This window comes from Micromesistius poutassou (genome assembly GCF_964030765.1).
Source record: "Micromesistius poutassou genome assembly, chromosome: 10".
NCBI classification, from domain to species: domain Eukaryota; kingdom Metazoa; phylum Chordata; class Actinopteri; order Gadiformes; family Gadidae; genus Micromesistius; species Micromesistius poutassou.
This window is the reverse complement of record NC_140280.1, coordinates 16221463-16243960: the sequence shown is the minus strand read 5'-3', so window position 1 is coordinate 16243960 and position 22498 is coordinate 16221463. Positions and strand designations below refer to the sequence as shown.

Sequence of the window (22498 nt, the reverse complement as noted above, 5' to 3'; positions counted from 1 at the left end):
ATGTGTGGGCATAGCGGACATGATCCCTTCCTTCATCTTGGTGGCGGGAACTCTCTTGTCTTGATGTCCAAAAAGACAGTTTTTAAAATGACATGGTACCCGTCGTTGACCTCGAATCTGAATGACAGCGTCATTTGTTGTATAACTTATTCATGGCTTACAGCAGCTAGCTCGTATGCGAAAAAACAAAACGCCATTAGCAGTACTGGAGCCTGTGGTACTTGGAGAATTTCAACATTATCCATACGGGTGGTCGACATTAAGACTAACATCGTGCCCGGGGAGGGCATCGTCTTGACGCATCCAATAGGATGATGGCGAGCCAGAGACTGCAAAACAGAGCCGCCGTCAAAGGTCAGCACCACCGAAGGCGGTGGGCTGATATTTAGCCAACGAGGGAAGCCTGCACATGGATATTATTCCTGAAAAAAAAACAGACAAACACAACCGAGACTCGTGTCCGTGTCCACGATGAGCCATACATGAGGCGCTGCACATTGCGCTGCTTTGGTATTCCTTCCACAGTGGTGTAAAACAGGACCCCGCCCTGGGTCCGCATGGGTCCGTGATGCCCTGTATCAGTGTCAGTGTCGCTCGCGGGCCTTGCCAGCGGTTTCCGATGCCGCAGTATTACAGTATTACCGCCACGGGCGCCTCGGGGGAGCTGGCTCGGTGGATTAAGGTTTTCATAATCAAGAGATGCCTCACTTCCCCTCAGTTAGGGCTTTAATCACGCCGCACGCCGTCTCTTTTCATGCGAGAGAGGCGCGTGGGCGGGATCCTCTTTGACAGCGCTCTGATGAGGCTGTAGCACAGGCCCGCTCTTCAGGAGGACTGACAGCTCTTTTGGCCAGTAGACACGTCGGACTGTCAGGTTTAGTGATATAGCGGTTATAAGGGCCGGGCGTTTTCAGCTGACAGTGATGATGAGCCAGACCCCGTTCCCCACCGTGTTACTCAATCATATACGATACGACACAACTTTATTAATCCCCCGTAGGAGAAATTCATTAAATATCAGCACTAGCAGACCGATACGGGACGTTTGTAGCAGAATAGGAGTATACCCTGTCACTCAAACAAAAGCGTTTAATTGTTCATTTATTTTAAAAGGGTGTTAACGAATTTGCTAGCTCTTTATAAAAGTCTTACCAGCAGAAGACCGTCTGGGGTTAAGGCTAGCTTCAGTGAGTCAGTCCAAACTATACGGTCCTCTGGTTTGAAATGCCCACCACCCCCCCCCCCCCCCCAAGCGGCTCCCCCAAACGTTGTGTGTGTGTGTGTGTGTGTGTGTGTGTGTGTGTGGCCCACGCAGGGCAACTCGGGCCTGGGCTTCAGCATCGCCGGCGGGACAGACAACCCCCACATCGGAGATGACCCGGGCATCTTCATCACCAAGATCATCCCGGGGGGGGCGGCCTCGGAGGACGGGCGCCTGCGGTACGTCTGGTCCCGGTCAGGCTCTGTGGAGGGTCTTGGAGCGGACAGATGAGTCCTGAGTCAGCCAAACTTCTTAAAGCAAACCGGGTCCAAAATGAGCTCCTTGTGTTTGCCACCTGTTGTTGACGTTGTCATTGCTGTCCTGTTTATTTATTTATTTATTTATTATTAATTATGTTATTGCCCTGCACTGTAAGGTGAACCTGAGTGTCCTGAAAGCACATTATCACATGATTTATGCCTTGATTATATTATTATTATGTTTTTAATGTTTGTTTCCAATTCAGAAAAGGGCATCAAATTAGTTAGGTTCTTTAAGGCAGACATTGTGTCCCATCATTATATTATTGTTTACTGAAATTTAAGTTTATTTTACAACCAAGTGATCAATCATTGAATCCCAAAGAGTGTGTGTCCTACAAAATCATTTTTCCATCCATATATTCATGGCTATATTGATCCAGCTGCAAAGTCATAATAGCATATTATGGTTTGAGAGTAGAGACAAATTACAAAGTTTAAGTGATCCTCAGTTATGATGAAGAAAGTTAAGAGTGTTACGAAACTTGAGTTAAGCTTCATAAGCGTGCAAGTATTCTGATTATTTCGCTCTGCTTGCCACTTAGTGTGTGTGTGTGTGTGTGTGTGTGTGTGTGTGTGTGTGTGTGTGTCGGGTCCCAGCTGGCTCCACTGCAGGGCCTCAAGGGGGATGTGTGTCCTTGAGTGTTAGGGCATGGATGTTGTATCCCTAACCTCTGCGAATTCAAACGCAGCCTTCCTCTGCCTCTCACCACACACACACACACACACACACACACACACACACACACACACACACACACACACACACACACACACTTAGTCACACATGAGCGTTTCCCAGTAGAAAAGCAGTGGTTCAGCGCAAACCTGCGTCCTGAAGCAGACTTAGCATCTATGCAGAAGCCAATGTGCCCTGTGCCCATGTCTGATCTGCTTTCACAGGCAAGTTATCGGAAAATCTAGTGGCAAGCTCCACAGGGAACCCTAAATCTTGCATAAATATTGAAAAACAGCACTTCTAAAGTGAGTGCTGGTTTTGATAAATATTGAAAAAACCACTTCTAAAGTGAGTGCTGATTTTATTAAGTACATCCCTCTGACTGTGCGTGCGTGTGTGTGTGTAGATGCGTGTGCGTTTCCACACTATCTATCCGCGTAGCTACCGGTCGGTGGATGGTAGGCAGCCATTCGTCTCACTCTCTCACTCGCTGCGCAGGGTGAACGACTGCATCCTGCGGGTGAACGACTCGGACGTGTCGGAGGTGTCCCACAGTAAGGCCGTGGAGGCCCTGAAGGTGGCGGGCTCCATCGTGCGGCTGTACGTGCGGCGCCGCCGGCCCATGCTGGAGACCGTCCTGGAGATCAAGCTCATCAAGGGACCCAAAGGTGGGAGCAGGAGGAGGGGGGGGGGGGGTGTCGGGGGTGGGCTGGAACAGTCTCTAGTGGTGGTTAGTAGGGCTGCTCAATTCAATGCATGTTATTGAAAATGCTGAACTCTGCCGTTAGCGAATTGTGAAGGTTAATGGTAAATGGTCCTCATTTATAAAGGGTGAAGGGTCACAATTAATTGATAGATGAAGATGAATCAGGAATCTATAGATGCATTAGGGAAATATAAATAAGTCAAAATGAGTACGCCTGTGACGTTCAAATCAAATTGCAAATGTGACACCTCAGCAATTGCTTTGCTATTGTTGTTTTTTTAGTAACAGTAAGCACCGCATAAAAAATAAATGTAATCGATATTGTGTTTATCGCACTGAATAATCGCAGTCACAGTGGCGGGCAAAAGAATCTCAGTTATAATTGTTGTCCATCTTGCAGCACTATTGGTTAGTCGTGGTTATGGTTAGTCAAGTTGTACATACCTGATCAAGACGCCTTCTTTCTACTTGCATATGTCTCTAAAACATTATCGTTTTTTATTCTATTTTGAATTAAAGTTAAAAAAAAAGAAAATAAGAAAACCTCATGTGACTTATGAATATAGATGAAGAATTATGTTGAGCTATATTATGCTAGAGGCTTCCACAAACTCTGCCTCTTGCTATTGGTACCCAGCTCGCTACAACTGTTAGTTCTACTAACAGTTGGGGGGGGGGGGGGGGGGGGGCGTTGCTACATGGCCTGGGGCCCATGCCTCGTCGGCTCCACGGCTTTGCACATGCTACCTCGCATGCTAGGCTAATCTTGTCCGAACGCACGCACAGGGCTGGGGTTCAGCATAGCGGGCGGGGTCGGAAACCAGCACATCCCCGGAGACAACAGCATCTACGTCACCAAGATTATCGACGGGGGAGCCGCGCAGAAGGACACCCGGCTACAAGTGGGCGACCGGCTGCTCATGGTGAGGGACACACCCCCCCCCCCTGCTGAACTCAGAGACACACGACGCTACACCAGCAGTCACACGCTCAAAGGGCCTCACGGGTCCACTTCACACAAAACGCCTCACCCTAAGCAGGCCGATAATGCTAAACAAATCCAAAACTAAGCGCAACACAAATCGTTGTGTCAACACTGACGACCAACACTGTCCCGCAACTTCCCAGCATTCGGTGTGCTTTGCGTGAATTTAGCCAAATCGATGCAGTGTGACTTTATGACATGAGGATAATCATCAGCTGTCACTTTGTACCATTTTTTTGTTCGTTTCAGTCAGTCGGTCACCTCCCCCCCACTTGCTATAGCCACCCATCCAAACCTCTTGTGAGACTGACCGCTGTGCCTCCCTGCTCTCGCTGTGTCGGGTATCAGCTCAGCTGGCTCCTCAGCCATTAGGGCGCCTCTTCCGCCGGGCTCCTTCTAGTTCTACCGGCGCCTGATTTAATTAACTTCCATCGCGCCGTCGTGGGAGCACGCCGCGCAGCCCTCCCCGAGCCCATCTGTCATAATCTGGTTGGCTGGCATACAGGGAGGGGGAGGGAGGGCACAGCAACAGGGAGGAGTGTGAGCAACAATAGGTTGACTATTTAACAAGTCAACAACAATCGACCGTCTCTCTGTCTTTGTTGCCTTCTTAATCTATTAATCTCTTAATCTCTCTCTCTCTCTCTCTCTCTCTCTCTATCTCTCTCTCTTTCTCTATCTGTCCTGGTGGGGTACACACACACACACACACACACACACACACACACACACACACACACACACACACACACACACACACACACACACACACGCACACGCGCGCGCACGCACACACAACTACACCCTAGGTAAACAACTACACCCTAGAGGAGGTGTCTCACGAGGAGGCGGTGGCCATACTGAAGAACACCTCGGACGTGGTCTACCTGAAGGTCGGCAAGCCCACCAACGTGTACCTGTCGGACCCCTATGGGCCTCCGGACATAACGCACTGTGAGTCCCCCCCCCCCCCCGCCTTCTTCTTCCCTTCTAGATGAGGAACACCGCAGAGGAACCCAAGAACACAACAAACCTGTTATTCACATCACCGCCTTTGATTATCTAGGTTGAGCCGAGTCGAGGGGAGCGGATTTTTTGTGTTGTTTTGAGTTTGCGCAAATGAACGTGAAGTTGAGTGTAAATTAGGAGTGTTTGACAAAGGTTTGCTTTAATCCCGACCGTGAGCTGTCAGGATGCGCTAATCTACGCTCGGGCTCCTGCTCGGATAATGCCCTGCTCGGATAATGCCCCCGCTCTCCGCTAAGGCAGCTAGCTACAGAAGCTACAGCACAGGCCAAAACGTGGGCGCCGTCTATCGCCTCCTTCTGTGTTCCTTTCTCAATCCCTCTCTTTCTCTCTCTCTCTCTCTCTCTCTCTCTCTTTTTTTTGTCATCCCTCTATGTCGACCCTAACCCTCGTCATCCTTACCCTCACCACACACACACTCACACTCACACACACACACACACACACACACACACACACACAGCATTCTCTCCCACCATGGAAAACCATATCTCTTCCCCGGGGAACATCGGCGCCCTGGAGTATAAGTCGGGGCTCCCGCCCATCTCCCCCGGGAGTTACTCGCCCCTCCCCAAGCACCTGCTGGGCGACGAGGACGTGAACAGGTTGGACGGTTTTTCCTTCTTACGGTAATTAGTTCCTGCTTTCCTACCACACCTCTTCCTCCAGGTAGACGTCGGTGTCTCTCTGTCTCTCTGTCGGCCCCCTCCCCCCCCCCCCCCCCCCACCTCTGCTCCATCCGTTTGTTCTCCCTAATGGTGTAGTGTTTGTGTTTTCCTGTTGTGTTATGTTGTGCGTTGGGATGGCGCGTGTGTGTGTTTGTGGGTGTGTGCGTGTGCGTGTGCGTGTGCGTGTGTGTGATGGAAGAGTAACCAAACACTCGCCATCACCACTACAGAGACAGCAGCAGAACAGTTTGTTGTACTTTTTTGTGATTGGCTTAAAGTCGGGAGAGCCATGTGAGGGTTCATCTTTTGAAGTGGGAAACCACACAGTTAGGACGATAACGGATGTTTTCTAACCCTTACACAAGATTGCTTGGTTAGTCCTAAACGGGAGACAAAAGTGGGAATGTACCCAATATCATTTGGAAGAAATTAGCCTCTTTTTCTGCTTGACATTTCAACTGCTCTCTCACTCTCAGCCTCTTGCATTTCATGGCGCTACATAATTTTTTTCGAGTGATCTGACTGGTCGTAAAATAATTATTTTTCCCGATCCCTCTAAAAAATATTGTTATCCGAGTGATATGATGGTCGAAAAATATGTTTTTCAGAGCGATCTGTTTGGTCGGAAAACTTTTCTTTTTTTTTGCCTGGATGGCGGGGCTCCCCATTCACAAACGATATATATAACAATCATATTCCCAATCGATTAATCATTTTAGTAAAAATTGCCCAAGTTGCGAAGTCTGAAGTGGTCAGTAGTGTGGCTCCAAATATGGCTGTCATTGTCAAAAACTGGACAATGAGTCAATACCTGTCAGCGTGTTGTATTGATTGTTGTGTTTTGTAGTAGCACATCCACAAAACACCGGAAAGGATTAGGGGACGGTCTGCACCCCCTTCCTCCTCGCTCCCCTTCCACAGCTATTACATCATCAGTAGTGGACACACGTTTCGGTTTCAGTTATTCTTTTTCGAGTTGGCCAGTGGAGCTGTTCTAAGCTTCAAATTCTAGATGACGTCTGCAGTGTCCTCGTCTCTCCCTCGCCCTGTTGCTCCTGGGATTTGTCGGGATTTGTCCGCACAAACCACGATTCACGATCATGGTCTGTGTGTTACCAAGGACAAACAATAACCAGAGAAAGACATCACTGGAGAAAGGGCCAACTTTAGTAAAAAAAATTTATGGTGATCGATACTATCGTGACGTATTTTTGCATATTATTCATACCGGTGTGGAATTTCAGGAATGGCATTCGCACTCCTAAAACCATTCCTGTGTGCCTTAACCAGGGTGCAGCGGGCCGTCCCCGAACCCAAACTGCGAGAGCGGGACTGAGCTGAGGCTGCTGAGGCTGGACGGCAGATAGCCTGTTTGTTGGAACAATCGGGGAGGATGTGCACTTCCTGTAAATCCTTTTGTTCTCCGAAGACTTACCCCTCCTCCCTCCCTCGTCTCTGTGGCTGCGCTAAGAGGATTAAACATTTGTTCAGAGCTCTAAGTACTGCATTACCTCACTAGTGACCTTCCACGCCGCCATAACTTGGGCAGCCATTGTTTCACGTTTAACGGCCACCCTCCCCCTGTCCAGGTAGTTAACGTTCTCCCGTAGAAGAGAGAAGGGCCTAAGTAGATGTTTAATATAAAACAAGTCGTCCACCTGTGGTGTTATTCTGGATTTTAACCGTAAAGGTCAGAGCATGTTGCGAGGAGAAGATGGATTTATACTTACTACATGTATTCCTCCCTAGAGGGTCCATGAAGTTTTAAATACAATTTAATTAGGATTATGATCTCTCTCCACAGCCGTCTCCTTTTATATCTAAATCTTCCTGTTTTACAAAAGAAAGGCTGACTGAACGGTCTTAGTGTCCATATTAACCACGTTTCCCTCACATTTGGCTCCGCTTACAATTCTCTTTGAAAACCTGCCTTTAATTTCCCTATTAACAAACGACCAGCAGCGCCTCACTCTCTCTGGGGAGACTTTACAAATCTCAAAGAGAATTGTGAACTGGAAAATGCCCAGAGTCGTACTCCGGCTACGCGTGTACGGAATGAGAGTGAGGGGGGGGGGAGATTGATGGAACTCCACTGTTCCTAAATGCCACCTTGAGTTTCTCCCCACCTGCTCTCCGCCTCCTCCTCCTCCTCCTCCTCCTCCTGCCAGTCCGGATTAACGCTCCGTCCTCGTCTCTGGCCAGGAACGCGTCAGGGGGTTATGAATGATTCAGCAAAGGCGGTCCAGATGTCTTGACCGTCCCTCTGGCGGTTCTTCTTATATCCCCGCAGCAGTGTCTTCACGCCGGCCACTGATGGGGTTAGTGAAGCGCATACCGAAGCTAATGTGACACTCAATTTGTTGCCGGAATATTTAAGATCCACTTTGGATTAAAACTCCACCGCCAGTGATTCAGTACCAAAGAGTGCTTATACAACATGAAAAATGCATATCAGGGTTAGGGTTATTTTTTAAAAACCCTTTTTAGGGCTGAATGAGTCGCTACTATGACCCACATTATATAGATATGCAACATTAAATTATATTCATATTGACCTATATAATAAGAGTTCCAAAGTGTCTTCATTGAGCAACTATAGGGGTTAGAGCATCTTGCAAGCCTACAGGTGCACTTGGGCTCCAACCCAACACCCTACCCGCCACACTCTCTACCCCTGACAGCCGAGGCCTTAGCATGGAATCTGTGCTCAAAGGCACACCGAGGAGGTTGTTCCAGACGGCACAGAGCCCGGGCCTGAGGCGCGTGGCAAGACAAAGCACTCAGAAGAGGATACCTTCAAATCTGTGCATTTCCAAAGTGGCCGGTCTACGTATTGTTGATTTGAAAACCCGACAGACCGCCCGGACTGTGCTATCCAGCGCCAGCACATCCCAAATGTAAGGGCCGCTGCACTTTAAAATATCAGGGGGATAGAGAAAACACAAGACTTGTTAGGTGTGTTTACTTTGCCTAAACCTGGCATTGTCCAGTTCTGGTGAGCCACCATCTCCACGTCTCTTCCCGTTTGGGCCAGACTGCGACGGCGTAGACGGATGGACAGGGAGCTTAGAGAAATGTCTGTCTGCGTTGCATCATGAACGACTGGACACTGACTCCACGGCCCTCACGTCAACGCGCTGGCACGAATGAAATGGACTGCGGCCCTCGACCACAGTATCACTGTGGCTCAGCCCCGCTCTCCCAGAATCCTTAGGGCCCACGATCAGTTCAGTCAGCTGTAGACTGCCAGTGGCTACATAATACACATGAACACGTGACAGTCTGTCAGACAGAGAGCTAGCCCGCAGAGGGCATATAGTGACAGTCTGCGTGTGTGTGTGTGTGTCTGTGTGTGTGTGTTGTGTGGATGATGTAGTGCATGTTGTCATGTTCATGTATGCAGTGTGCATTTATGTGGGTGACTGATTAAGACTGATTAAGCACTGTGTGTGTGTGTGTGTGTGTGTGTGTGTGTGTGTGTGTGTGTATGGCTGTGTTAGTGAGCTGAGGAGTATGCTAATTTGTACACTGCCTATTAGTCGACTCAAATTTAATCTGCAGGAGCAGAACTGTAGCTCCCAGCATCACAACAAACTTTGTTCACGCAAGGACACACACACACACACACACACACGAACACACACACACACACACACACACACACACACAAGCGCACACACACACACACACACACACACACACATACAAGCACGCACACACAAACACACACACAAGCACGCACACACGAACACCACACACACACACACACACACACACACACACACACACACACACACACACATACACACACACATAGCGAATCATCAGTCGTGCAGATACACATTCAGCGCATAAACAAGCCTTCTGTGCACTCTCCGACAGTACGGTCCCCCCGAAACACTGCACATGACTTCACGTTCCGCTTACACCAAGAGCCTCTCTGTTTAGAGCCATCGCTACCTTACTGTCTGCTGCCTGGACCTGGTCCCACCCATGGGGGCAGCGGGGGGGGGGGGGGTGGGGGGGCTCTGGTTAGTTGGCGATGAATGATGATGATGTGATGTCCCTTGAGTGAAGAAGATCGCCTGACAACGGCGTGCCCCCTTCAGTGTTTCCGAGGATGTGTGCGTCTCTGAACCCCCCCCCCCCTCCCCCCCCCCCCCGTTCACGCTCTGTTCGTCTGGTTCTCTGTCGCATGCCTTTACGTCGTGAGTCTAGTTCTGAATTCAACTTTGATGTAAATATTTCCTTGGATTTGAGTTTTTCTATCGCATAAATAATAACCGTTTCATCATTTCAAAAGTATGAATGTGAAAAGATTACATGGAGTATCCGGCGTCTGGGTTTATTTTTGTGTCCGGCGCCTGTCGGTTCTAAATAAAGCGGACCGTGATGCCCGTGAGCGTGAGAGTGTGTGAACGAGCGGCCGGCTTGCGGCAAAGTGACTCACGGATGTCTTCTTGCCCCCCCCGCCTCCCCCTTAGAAACCCATCGCTAGACGACAGCGACGGTCACAGGTTTGAGTCCCAGCATTTCCAGCTTAGGTGAGAACGGCCCCCCCCCCGTCTGCCCGCTGCACGCCGCGTGACCACGCCCATCCGTCCTTCATCGACCCCCGCCAGCCCCCACCCCGCACCCCCCCTCCCACCTTGTTTATCTCCCCGTTTCATATTTCACTTTTGAAATGGGATATTTTAAATCCGTCAAGACGTCTTTCTTCCCCCCCTGTGTTTATTTCTTGCCGTCTTCCTCTGTTGCCTGTCCTTGCGTTACTGTCTTTCCTGTCTTCCTCCTCTTTTCGCCGCCTCTCTCTGTTTTCCTGAAACAGAAACGTATTCCTCCCCTCTCTCCTTACCCCCTCACCCCTCTCCCCTCTCCCCTCTCCCCTCTCCCCTCTCCCCCTCTCCCCCTCACCCCTCACCCCTTCTATTTCCTTCACACCGGGCACTAACCTCAGCTCTTGTCTTTCACTCCCTAATCCCCAAACTCCTCACCCCCTGCCCTCCCCCTGCTCCCCTCCCCTCCCCTCCCCTCCCCTCCCCTCCCAGGCCTCCCGAGCCCGTTTACAGCACTGTGAACAAACTGTGTGACAAACTGCCCTCCCCCCGACACTACTCCCCCCTGGAGGACGACAAGAGCCTCCTCCACTCCGTCCCCTTCCCCACCTATCACTTAGGCCTGTTCCCCGACACGGACGTCACCAGGTAATACCGCCATTCCGTGACACCTCCCCCCCCCCTCCCCACCCCACCACCTCCACCAGCCGCCGCCGCCGCCGCCACCACCTCCACCACCTCCACCACCTCCACCACCTCCACCACTGCCATTCCAGAAGGACATTGGCTCTTTCGTCATGTGCATGCCACCCCCCCCCCCAAAAAAAAAAACCCTCCTCCGCATCACAATCATCATCATCATCATCATCACCGGAACCGCCGTCACCTCCCCCTCAGAACTCTCCCTCGATAAAACCCGCAAGCCTCTCCATTTTTTTGGCCGCTGTGATTTATTTTTTTTCTCCCGGTGCGGTTAACGGGAAGCCTGGCGCTTATCTTCCCCCGACACATTGTGCAGGTTGGGTCCCCCGTCATTGGAGTTCCAACTTCGTCGTGGCTCCCCTGCCTCTGTTGGGATGGGGGGGGGGGAAGTCGGTGTCGCTTAAGCAAATTTCAGCAAATTACTCCTTGAGCGTTTTTCTTTTTTTTTTTTGTTGTAGCTTGCTCTACTTTAAACGGCGGTTTACGCTGAGGTTTCTATCAACAAATCGCAAGGAGGAGCTTCTCACACTGGAGCGTACCAAAGTGGGACTTCTGTCATGTGCTTACAGGCTGACAGCGCTCCGTATGCTTTCCATTGCATCCCTCCTCAGGTTGAGCAGTGAGACTCCGGGCTGTTGTGTCATCTGCCATGCCGACCAGCTGTACTCACGGAGAACGAGACGAGGGCCTGGTTGTTTCTGCACGTCGCGTCTTGCTATGTCTCTTGACCTCCTTTTCGGGGTTCCACCCGCGTTAAACTTCGTGCAGCTTTCTTCTAGAAACTGAACGCGAACACGTATTTAATACCATTACTCGCCTGTTAAACACTTCAAATGTTTTCTCAAATGTGGGGACTTTCAGCCCCATTTCACACACATTCACACAAAGAGACATGGTTTACGTGAGACATGGTGACGTTGACAATGATGATAATAAAGAAGCATTCCTAAACGAAAAAGCCTCAAGATAGCTTTTCCTCAAAAGAGTAAAGCTTTATTCAAACAACACATTTCACGTGCAGGCCTCTTACAAAAACACCATCAGAAAACACAGAGAATCACGCCGGGTTTAGAATCACGCCGGGTTTAGAATCACGCCGGGTTTAGCGCCTGCTTATCAGAACAGACACGTTTTATGTGGGCTTTGCTTTGGCCCCTGAGGAGATACGCTTTGACCCCCGCGCAAAAGGTTGACGTCCCGATAAAAACACAGACGAGGCCAACCATGATACGAGCCCTCCGGTGCCCTCTCCCCCCCTGGAGGTTTTGGATTTATTTTGTTAGCCTGTGACGCGAGACGCGACCTGAGCCCCAGGCGTCTTGTGTCCCCGCACACACACACACAGCCTGCGGGGAGCCTTCATCCTCCACGTGGGGGCCGAAGGGGCCGTGATGGCTTGGTGCAGGGGCCCGATACGACATCGCCGTCTCTTGAGTCTCACCTCTGGAGACCCACGATGCTCAAAAGAGCCTGCTCCGAACACGAACGCTTCCACAGCTTCAGTGCAGGGAGGCCTGTTGGGAAATGACCTGCAGTGATTGACGTGGGATGTCCGCCATGAGGCTTTTTGTGGCAACATCACTGCAGTTCACGTACCTGACAGTAGGTGGCAGTATGCCACCAGCATAGATGACGTTTGTGGTTGTGAAACGGAGCATATTAATATATCTTCTTGTACTTCCTGCACAATCTAATTGTGTTACGGCAGATGACCATGGTGGCATTTGTACAAACGAAGGAAGGAAAGAAGAGAAAAGTTAACAATTACACAATATGAGGGGCTGTTGGCCGTGTGCGTATGCGCGCGCGTCTTTGGAAGGGCTAGTGAGAGATAGTATGTGATGGGGTCCCTCTTGTTCAAATTGGGACAAGTCCTCCTAAGTAGAGCACTATCCCCCTGTGGCTCTCTCTCTGTCTCTCTCTCTCTGCCTCTCTCGCTCTCTCTCTCTCCCCATCTCCCTTTTCTCTTCCCTTTTCTCTTACTACTGCTCGCCCTTCTCCCGGTGTATCACCGGAGTCGCCCGGCGTCCGACCCCTCAGTCCGTACACGCGCGTCCCACCACGTGCCTCGCCTCACCGTGCACGTTTTTGTTCTTTTTGATCCTTTCTTCTTCCACTTCTTCCTGTGTTGTCCACCCACGGTCTGCTCGGGGGCGGTGTCGCGGTGCGGTGCGGTGCGTGTGTGACTGTGAGTGACTGGTGTGTGAGGATGCACCGTCCGTCCGAGTCCCCCGAGCTCATGTACTACCTGAACTGCGTGTACAGGGAGCCGCGCAAGATGGTGCTCCACAAGGGCTCCACGGGGCTGGGCTTCAACATCGTGGGCGGCGAGGACGGCGAGGGCATCTTCGTGTCCTTCATCCTGGCCGGGGGGCCGGCCGACCTCAGCGGGGAGCTGAGGAGGGGAGACCAGATCCTCTCGGTGAGTCGCCGCCTCTTCCCTCTGTCCATAGTCTCCCAAGTGGTCTGCCCTCTCGCCCGTGTCCTGTGTCCCCTCCTCTGTCCTCTCTCACCTAGTCCTCTCTCCTAAGTGATCTGCCCTATCTCCTTTGTCCTGTGTCCTCTCCTCTGTCCTCTCTCACCTAGTCCTCGCTCCTAAGTTATCTGCCCTATCTCCTTTGTCCTGTGTCCTGTGTCCCCTCCTCTGTCCTCTCTCACCTAGTCCTCTCTCCTAAGTTATCTGCCCTATCTCCTTTGTCCTGTGTCCTCTCCTCTGTACTCTATCCTCATTCTGCTCTCTTCTCCCCTAAGTCCTCTCCTGTGTCCTATGTCCTCTCTTTCCTCTCTCCCCTAAGTCCTCTCCCCTCTCTCCTGTGTCCTATGTCCTCTCCTCTGTCCTCTATCACCTAGTCCTCTCTAGTAAGTCCTCTCCCCTCTCTCCTGTGTCCTATGTCCTAGCCTATGTCCACTCTCGCCTAGTCCTCTCCCCTCTCTCCTGTGTCCTATGTCCTATCCTATGTCCTCTCTCACCTAGTCCTCTCCCCTCTCTCCTGTGTCCTATGCCTTTTCCTCTGTCCCCTCTCCTCATCCATCTCCCCTTAGTCCTTTCTCCTTTCTCCTTAGCCTCCGCTCTTTCCTGTGTCCCCCCCTCTCGTCTCCTCTCTCCTCTGTCCTCCCTCCTCAGGTCTCTGTCCACAGCTCTGGCCCTTCTGTGTTCCCTGTGACTCAGAGTAGAGCCGTGTCAATGCAAGAGAATCTGACCATATAGTACTAAGCACAATGCAAGGGTCACAGTGGGATATAGAAGGAGTGTATCGTTAGATCCATACTTCACAAAACCTTGTCTCAACTTGTGTATCGTGGGTGGAATTTCATGCACTCAATTCTCAAAACGGTCAAAGCAATAGCACAATTAACGGCATGAATCATTTTCATTGCTTAATAAAACCCAACCCATGACCCTCCCAACCCCGTACTGCGATAGGGCGATTGAATAGCACGCGTTTTCCCACTGACCTCTTCAACTAGTCCAGTGGCCTAGTTCAGCCCAGTGTTGTAATTAAGCTTATTATAAAACTGCCGCTAATGCACTACTGGCTCAAATGATCAAAACGGGATATTTTTGGTCTTGCACACTTGCTGCTATATGGATATAAATAGCTGCTACGGGGATATAAATAAACTGTAATGGATCATTCTAACAGTTTCACATGGCCTTCTGCTACATTTCGTTTCTGCATTTTCACAGAAACTCTTTACAGCCAACGAGTTGCTACGAGTCTGATGCCCGCAACATCACAGCAAGGTCGAATGATCATTTCGAACTGGAAAGCCAGCGGAATAATGCTGTATACTTAATGAATCCAGAATCTAGGTCAATTATCTTTTAATATTAGGACCACACACACACACACACACACACTCACACACTCACGCACACACACACACACACACACACACACTCCTGGAGGAGCAGTAAATGAGAGGTGACGATCATCGCAGCTTGTAGCAGGCCCCGGTGCGTTGTGCCGTAGAGCGGAGCAGATTGTGGCGGGCCTGTTTCAGGGCTGGTCCTCAGAACACGGTGTTAAACCAGCCCGTCACCTGTCACCCAGCCCATTTCAGTCCAATCACCACCTGAGTCTTCCCTGATGAAGGCAGGCGGTTAGTGCTCCAGTGGTGCCCTCGTTTTCAGGGCTAAGAATATCCTCTTCACTCCCTGTCATTTTCTCTCTATGTCTCCCGCTCTCTCACTCTCGCTTTCGCTTTCTCTCTATGTCTCGCTCTCTTGCTCTCTTGCTCTCTCGCTCTCGCTCTCTCTCTCGCGCGCGCATGCGCGCGCTCTCGCTCTCGGTTTCTCTCCAGTCTCTCTCTCTTTATTCTTGTTCCTTAGGTTTGTGACTACGGCAGGGCAGCACGTTTGCTTGTTTCTATTGATAACAGTGTGTGTGTTTGTGTGTGTGTAGGGGGGTGAGGGTGGATTTCTACCCAGTGCCCAATCACACTTAAGGTTTATATGTAACCCAACACACTAAAATCAAAACGTCCCAGATGCAGCTCAATTTAGTAAAATGGGGTGTAATTTACTATACAAACTAGGGCAAATCCTAGGGCAAAAACTTCAACATCAACATCATCAAAAGTGATGTTATGTCTGTCCTAGTCATTTGTCCTTTTCCTTCCTCTCTCTCTTTCTCTCTCGCGCTCTGTCTTTGTCCTTCCTCTCTCTCTCTTCCTCCTCCAGTCCATAACTAACCTCCCTGACTCTCTCCTCACGCTGTGCGGACAGGTGAACGGCATTGACCTGCGAGGGGCCACCCACGAGCAGGCAGCCGCGGCACTGAAGGGAGCTGGCCAGATGGTCACCATCGTGGCCCAGTACCGGCCTGAAGGTGAGCACTGACCGGCCAGCCAGGTGTTAGCCAGGGCCCCACCATTTCACCGGGTGATCACCTTTTGAATGGAAAATAAAACGCCTTACAAACTGTGACTAAATCAAAGTATTTACTGGATTCCACAGTTTGGGGTAGAGACCGGCTATTTTTAGAATCAACTCTTTTGGACTGGACTCTCCGTCCTGAGTCCGTCCTAAACTACAAAGTGTTCTGGAGCCTCTGAAGGGTTGATTTGGGTCTTATTCGGTGGCTTATTTGGTGCGATCTGAAGTGACATCCTTTTGACTTGAACTTGTTTAAGCCTTGCAATAACATTGCAATTTTAAACATTGCAATAGCCGACCATAGATGGAGCTTTCTGTACAGTCTAGTTTTTGTTAACTTTTAAGAATAGAACCTCATGTTAACCTTTTATACAAAAAAACACCTTAAATTGGAAATGATGGTTGTGGTTATAGAAACAAATGATAACAATTCTTACTGTTGTTTATAAATCGTACACCGACTCTGTGTGTACAGGTTGAGGGGGTAGTAGTTAGGAAATGAGGACTACAAGTGTAGAACTGGGAAAGAGGAAAGTCGGGTTATCTTTATCGATCCACTCTGATATGACAAAACATTTGATCTAATCAGCCAATGATGATGCCATACTGAATTGCATAACGAGTTTCTCTGCGTCTTTGAATATATTGTTATGATCCTCACAAACACATGTATTACAAAAACATGAACGATTATAATAGAGATACTATTCCCAACAACCCACCTAGGCAATCCACCACTGCTGGCGCCCTACAGGGGAAAACACAGGTCAGAGAAGGTAACACGCCTCGCCTGATCTGATCTGAACTCACGGCTGGAGAGCTCACACTGATCAAAAGAAAAAAACCTACTCCCCACTAAAGCTCATGTGCCAGGCCTCTCATCAATGTCATCTATTATCGTCTCGCTAATTATTGCCGCCGTGATTCTATTCCAAGTGCGGTCTCTTTATTATGCTCCGTCGAAGCGAGAACATTTGCACGGAATTTAGCAACGGTGCCAAAAATGGGACCGTACCGTTTACAGCGTGTCAGCCCGGGATGATCCGACACGCATGAAGGACAGGAACGGGGTGATGTTCAGTCGTTAAACGGAGCATCATCTCCTGCCGCTCACAGACACCGAGCGACTAAACCAAAACCAAATAAAAAAAAAAAAATACAAATAAATGTGTGCGGTCCCTAATCGCTTCTATGTCTGAGACGGCCACCGTGCCACTGCAGACTGAACGGGCCTGGCTGGCCCCGCTCCCACTAACGGCTCCTCTCTCTTCTCTCGCCCATCAGAACTTGCCCTATGCTCACCGTGCCGGGGCCCTTCTCCAGCACCAGGTTTGTGCTGCTGGCACCGGCGGTTGCTCTGCGTAGCGGCATCATTCACCGGTGTAGGGGGTGGGGGCGGGGCGGGAAAAAAAACACGTGAATGACTGCAACTACAGACAACAGCCAACTACACCCTATTTAACCACCGGGCATGTCTTGTTGTTAATAACAACCCTCCCCCCCCCCCCCCCCACCCCCTTGAAGAAAATACCTATATTTTTATCCCATCTCACGATACTATATATATATATATATATAATTCTTTTCACGATCCTCGACTGTGCACTTTTGAAAACCCCCCCTCCTCACTTGTCCTTGTGTACTTTTTGACTTCTCCTCCCTGGTCTTGAAGCCAAGCCCTGAATGTGTAGTCCGTTCTCCCAAACCCGTATACTTGCTCCTCCCACCCTGGAACTAAATGTTTTTGTAAAGATGTCCTCTGCAGAAGAGATGTGTTGTGTTTTGATCCCTAAAATGAGAGACATCCAGTGTATGAGCCAGCTAGTATATGATGAACCATACCTGGTTTATTACGCATTCTACATAGGTAATGCAACTATATATTTGTTTAATTTAAAATGACAAGGTAGATGAATGACAACCAGCTCATGCCACCTTTGGAAGTGGTATTTTCCACTTGTGAATCCTGAAAAACCCACAACTCAGTTGTAGCTGAGGTTGTGGTTGGCACAGCTTGGTGTGTATGAGAGGTGTAAAGCTGCGGTCTACAGCTCAGGTTTCATGGTTTCAGTAACCCACACCCTGACTCTGTATCCTGGCAGAAACATGTATGATCTGGAACCGGGCCATGACACAGAAAACAGATCATTTGAGAGATGATAAAAAAAGTATCTCTCTTGGTATCTACAACATCAATTGTACTGTGTATGTCTTTGTTGAAGACATACACAGTACATACATTCACATACACATACACTGCACACACAGCTGTGTGTGCAGGGCATTGGCTTAATATAACTTGTTAGATCTTGATATAACAATCGCTCTCTGTTCTAAACTTGTTGAAAACCTTGAAACACACGCAAAGTTGATCCCCCACTGAATTTACAATGAGGTACGGGGCAGGATCGTGTCGTGACTTGGAAGCTTGACTCCAAGCCAAAGCCTCTGGGTTCGATACCCAAGGCCTGCAGCCTCTCTGTCATCAAATGTTACGCTATCAGGTCTCTCTTGCCAAAGAGGTGCTCAACCTCAATGGAACAAACCCTGATAGGTAATGGTTCAATAAAAAATAATGGCCAATAGATCAATATACTCAATATAGCAAGGTACGAAAAAGGGTTGTACGGGGTCAGAAACGAGTTATTCACCGGCCCACTGAGCCCCATGTTGAATACTTTTGGTTGAGTCGCTGCAATAGAGACCAGGAGAGGTAGCACACGCAATAAGGAAAGCGAGAGGTAGGTGGGCTTCTAATGGGGCTGCAGCACAGGGAGAGGTACTCGAGAGAGAGAGTAGAGGGCATGCATGTCCTCCTCCAGGGAAGTGACCGGAACACTGGCTGGGGGCGGGGGGGCTATTCCCAAATGTTCGCTGTTTTTAGATTGTGTTTTTGTATGTCTGTGAGAATTGCATTGCAACTCGGAAGTGTCGTTCAAATGTCATTACCTATGACAATTCACTAGCTGCTATTGCTAATGGAACAGGGAGATTAAAAGAAAAGTGCAGACATTATGGATTATTTTATGATATATTGCTCAGTAGAGAAATACTTGGTTAACACTACATTACTTATCATTTAGTGTTTTTTTAAATGAGTAGAAGGGTTGTCACCTACGACTACACTGTCATACTGTGAAAGTCCTTTTTAAGCAATTGAAACTGCATCATTGGGTGATTTTATGTTGTTTTTACCTTTGGCTTGATTTCATTTTACTCAATGGCCTTTTGGGACAAATTCCCGCTGGCTGTAATTGTCATGGGATTAGTCTCGTCAATCTGTAGCCCTTACTATGTCGCGTGTGATGAGATCTAAATGACGGAAATTCCCGACTGCACGGCAACTTTTGGCAACTCCCCGTTTATTGGTGTCCTGAATACGGGAGCATGCCCACGTGTGCTCACTGCAACTAATGCTTTAGGGATTCATCCTCACAGTGCCAAAGACAGCTAATCAAACCCAGAGGTGACTCGGAATAGAAGCATCTCTGGTATGATTTATTGAACACGGATTATGACCCCGTAATAAAAAAAGGTCTCCCGCCGAATTCAAGTCAAGTCAACCCTTGACTCTGATCCAGCGCCAGACTTTTGAAGGCCTGGGAGACTGGCCTGTGTTGACCCGGGGATTATTCCTCTCCTTCTCGGGCCAGAGTACGGACGTTTTGAGGCCAAGATCCACGACCTCCGGGAGCAGATGATGAACCACAGCATGAGTTCTGGGTCAGGGTCGCTACGAACCAATCAGAAGAGGTCCCTCTACGTCAGGTAGGAACTATTTCCCTTTCTACCACATTAGACTTTTGGCAGCGTTTTTGCTGGTGCAATATCTCTCTGTCTCTGTCTCTCTGTCTCTCGCTCTTGCTCTCTTTCGCTCTCTCTCTCTTATCACTGCCATCCATTACGTTTATTGAAGAGCAGAGACCGAGGCGGATGTGTGTTAACGTTTTCTCCCTTCCTAATTGCCATAATAGGTCACAGGAGGATATATATCTCTGTCTCTCTGTCTTTCTTTCTCTTTCTTTCTTCCTTTCTGTCTTTCTTATTTATTTTCGTGTCAAGGCGCTCAACCGACCCCCCCCCCCCGTGTGTGTGTGTGTGTGTGTGCGTGTGTGTGTGTGTGTGTGTGTGTGTGTCTGTATGTGTGTGTGTGTGTGTGTGTGTGTGTGTGTGTGTGTGTGCGTGCGGTGCTCTGCTTCCAGGGCTCTGTTCGACTATGAGAAGGCCAAGGACAGCGGGCTGCCCAGCCAGGGACTGAGCTTCCGCTACGGCGACATCCTGCACGTCATCAACGCCTCGGACGACGAGTGGTGGCAGGCCCGCCGCGTGACGCCGCACGGCGACAGCGACGAGATGGGCGTCATCCCCAGCAAGAGACGGTCAGCAGAGAGCGACAGTTCGCCGTCCATTTTCTTACAAAAAAAAACGAACAAAAAAAAACGACCTCCACTTCAATTGAAAGATGCTGAAGGGAAGATTCAAGTTGGAGGGAGGGAGGGAGAGAGAGAGAGAGAGAGAGAGAGAGAGAGAGAGAGAGAGAGAGAGAGAGAGAGAGAGAGAGAGAGAGAGAGAGAGAGAGAGAGAGAGAGAGAGAGAGAGAGAGAGAGAGAGAGAGAGAGAGAGAGATATTTGGAGACTGAACAAGCCAAAAACATTCCTCCCTTGTTGCCTACTGTTCACCGACTTTGAAAAGGACGGGCAAGATGGAGTCCCCGAACCAATCAGGACCTGCAGCTACATTAAACCCGAGATGCCACGTTATTAGTCTGATCTTCTCACAGGGGATTACCATATGGGTTTTTAAAAAATATATATTTGTAAACTAAATAAACCATCTGGTCGTTAGGAAATCGTTCATCGACACATCTCATACATGAACTCATGGTCAACCGCACTGTGGCGATGACTCTGTGGCGAGTGAATGAGTGAATGAAGGTCCCGGTTAGTGACCTGTCCTCGCTCCGCAGGGTGGAGCGGAAGGAGCGGGCGCGTCTGAAGACGGTGAAGTTCAACGCCAAGCCGGGCTCCATCGATTCTAAAGGGGTGAGTGTGTCTGTAAACACCAGGTCAGGATCTGCTGACTTGGTGTGCTCGTCGCACGCGTTAAACGTAAAAAACTTCAGAAGGAAACGGTCAAGTCTGGACCAGACGTGTCATTTTGACGGTGTTTTTTAAGCTGCACATTTTGCGCTAATATGTAGCGTGGTTCAGCCGTTTGCTATGTTTTCATAGATCCATACATAGGATGACTAGATCGTTGGATTTATTTCATTTAATAGCACACAAGAGTATCAGTGTGTTAGAACATACACGTTCATCAGAATACCCCTCGTCTAATGCTAAACATACAACATCACAAAATCCAGTTCCCGAATGAACAGGGAAAAGTAGACTCCTGAGCAGATATGCAACCTTAACTAAGCCCCTCTATTAAGTGGCCTCTCATTTTGCACTTGATGCACATAAAAGCTTGCGTCTTCAAAATGCAAATACTTCCGCCGAGGAAGGCGATCATTGAGGTCTACAGAGTGTGACGAGGAACTCCTCCGGTGTCGTGGTCCATCTTGTCTCTCCGTTAAACAGCCATTGATTATCCTTCATGGGTACGTTCCACCTCTGCCCGAGTCCAAAGTCACCCTCCATTCCCTGTTGCTGCATGCTCAGTTTGGCTCCTTTTGTTTCTCTGCTGATGCGAAACCCTGATTAAGTTTTTCACAGCACGATACCTTCAACCCTTTTTTTTTTTTTTGCGTGTCTCACCTTGCCTGTGTATCATTTATATTCATTTATTTATGTGTCTTTTGTGCCTTGGATGCAACTGTGGGATATCAGAGGTTATGGAGAAAAGTTCTGCGGGGATAGAGATAGGGGTTGGTGCTCAGCCGTTAGTTGAAAGAAAAGTCTTTTTCATTTATGAATTTATTATTATTTATTTATATTTTCTTAGCTTCTATGACCCAATGAATTTGGGCAGTACTGGGGCAAAAGTATCAACTCATTTAATGGTCTTTTGAAGTTTTTAGGTAAATGAAACAGTCACAATATAAACAATGCTAAATGTTTTGCTTATTCAAGGTTACAGGGTCGACGTAAAATTAGATTTAGAGCCTCAAAAAACAGCAGTATCATTGACAGACTTCCAGAGGACGGAGTGAGAGATTGAGCAGCAGGATAATCCGTGTTCACCTATATTACTTTGGTGTTAGAAGGGTCACCATCAGAACAACCTTGTTGACTTCCCACTGTCTTTGCTAGCAGTTTCTTTGTTTGTTTTGTGTCTGCATGAAAATGTCCACCAGTCACCCATACCTGTCCCCCCCCCCCTCCCCCCACACCCACCCCCACCCCATGCCCTCTCTCCTCCACAGTCATTCAATGACAAACGTAAAAAGAATTACATCTTCACACGAAAGTTTCCATTCTACAAGAACAAAGATGGCGACCAGGAAGGCAGTGATTCTGACCGTAAGTAAGCCACGGCCGCACGCACACACATGGAGGCCCACACACACACGCACATCTACATGAACACACACACACCCACACGCATGCATGCACAGACACACACACACACACACAGAGAGTAGGGCATACTTGCAGTGGTTGATAGGCAAGTAACGGTACAGCTTTGCGTCGTGAGGAAAGGGTTTGGGTTCTTTTCTGTACGGTTTCCTGCTGTCTCTGTCGTCATTTCCTGTGTCTCCTTGTGCAGGGTGGTCCGAGTTGCTAGTCTTGAGGACCAATCAGTCAACAGATTAAAAGCTCCTGGAACTAAA

The 22498-nt window shown here is 49.1% G+C and overlaps 1 protein-coding gene across 4 annotated transcripts in view; it reads left to right on the top strand.

Annotated features, from left to right (window-relative positions):
- Window positions 1-22498, top strand: part of dlg2 (discs, large homolog 2) — a gene marked incomplete at both ends in the record, with an annotated part of 124633 nt that overhangs the window by 96437 nt on the left and 5698 nt on the right. For 2 of the 4 annotated variants that reach the window (XM_084474444.1, XM_084474445.1), the window contains 12 exons: window positions 1316-1440; window positions 2699-2868; window positions 3693-3829; window positions 4701-4845; window positions 5381-5522; window positions 10070-10129; window positions 13109-13265; window positions 15573-15675; window positions 19376-19490; window positions 19925-20101; window positions 20690-20765; window positions 22091-22187. In XM_084474444.1, coding sequence (XP_084330570.1) covers window positions 1316-1440; window positions 2699-2868; window positions 3693-3829; window positions 4701-4845; window positions 5381-5522; window positions 10070-10129; window positions 13109-13265; window positions 15573-15675; window positions 19376-19490; window positions 19925-20101; window positions 20690-20765; window positions 22091-22187 — 1504 coding nt within the window. Of the gene's footprint in view, window positions 1-1315; window positions 1441-2698; window positions 2869-3692; window positions 3830-4700; window positions 4846-5380; window positions 5547-10069; window positions 10130-10633; window positions 10790-13108; window positions 13266-15572; window positions 15676-17006; window positions 17052-19375; window positions 19491-19924; window positions 20102-20689; window positions 20766-22090; window positions 22188-22498 lie in introns of all 4 variants that reach the window. The other 2 variants (XM_084474442.1, XM_084474443.1) reach the window with 2 other exon arrangements.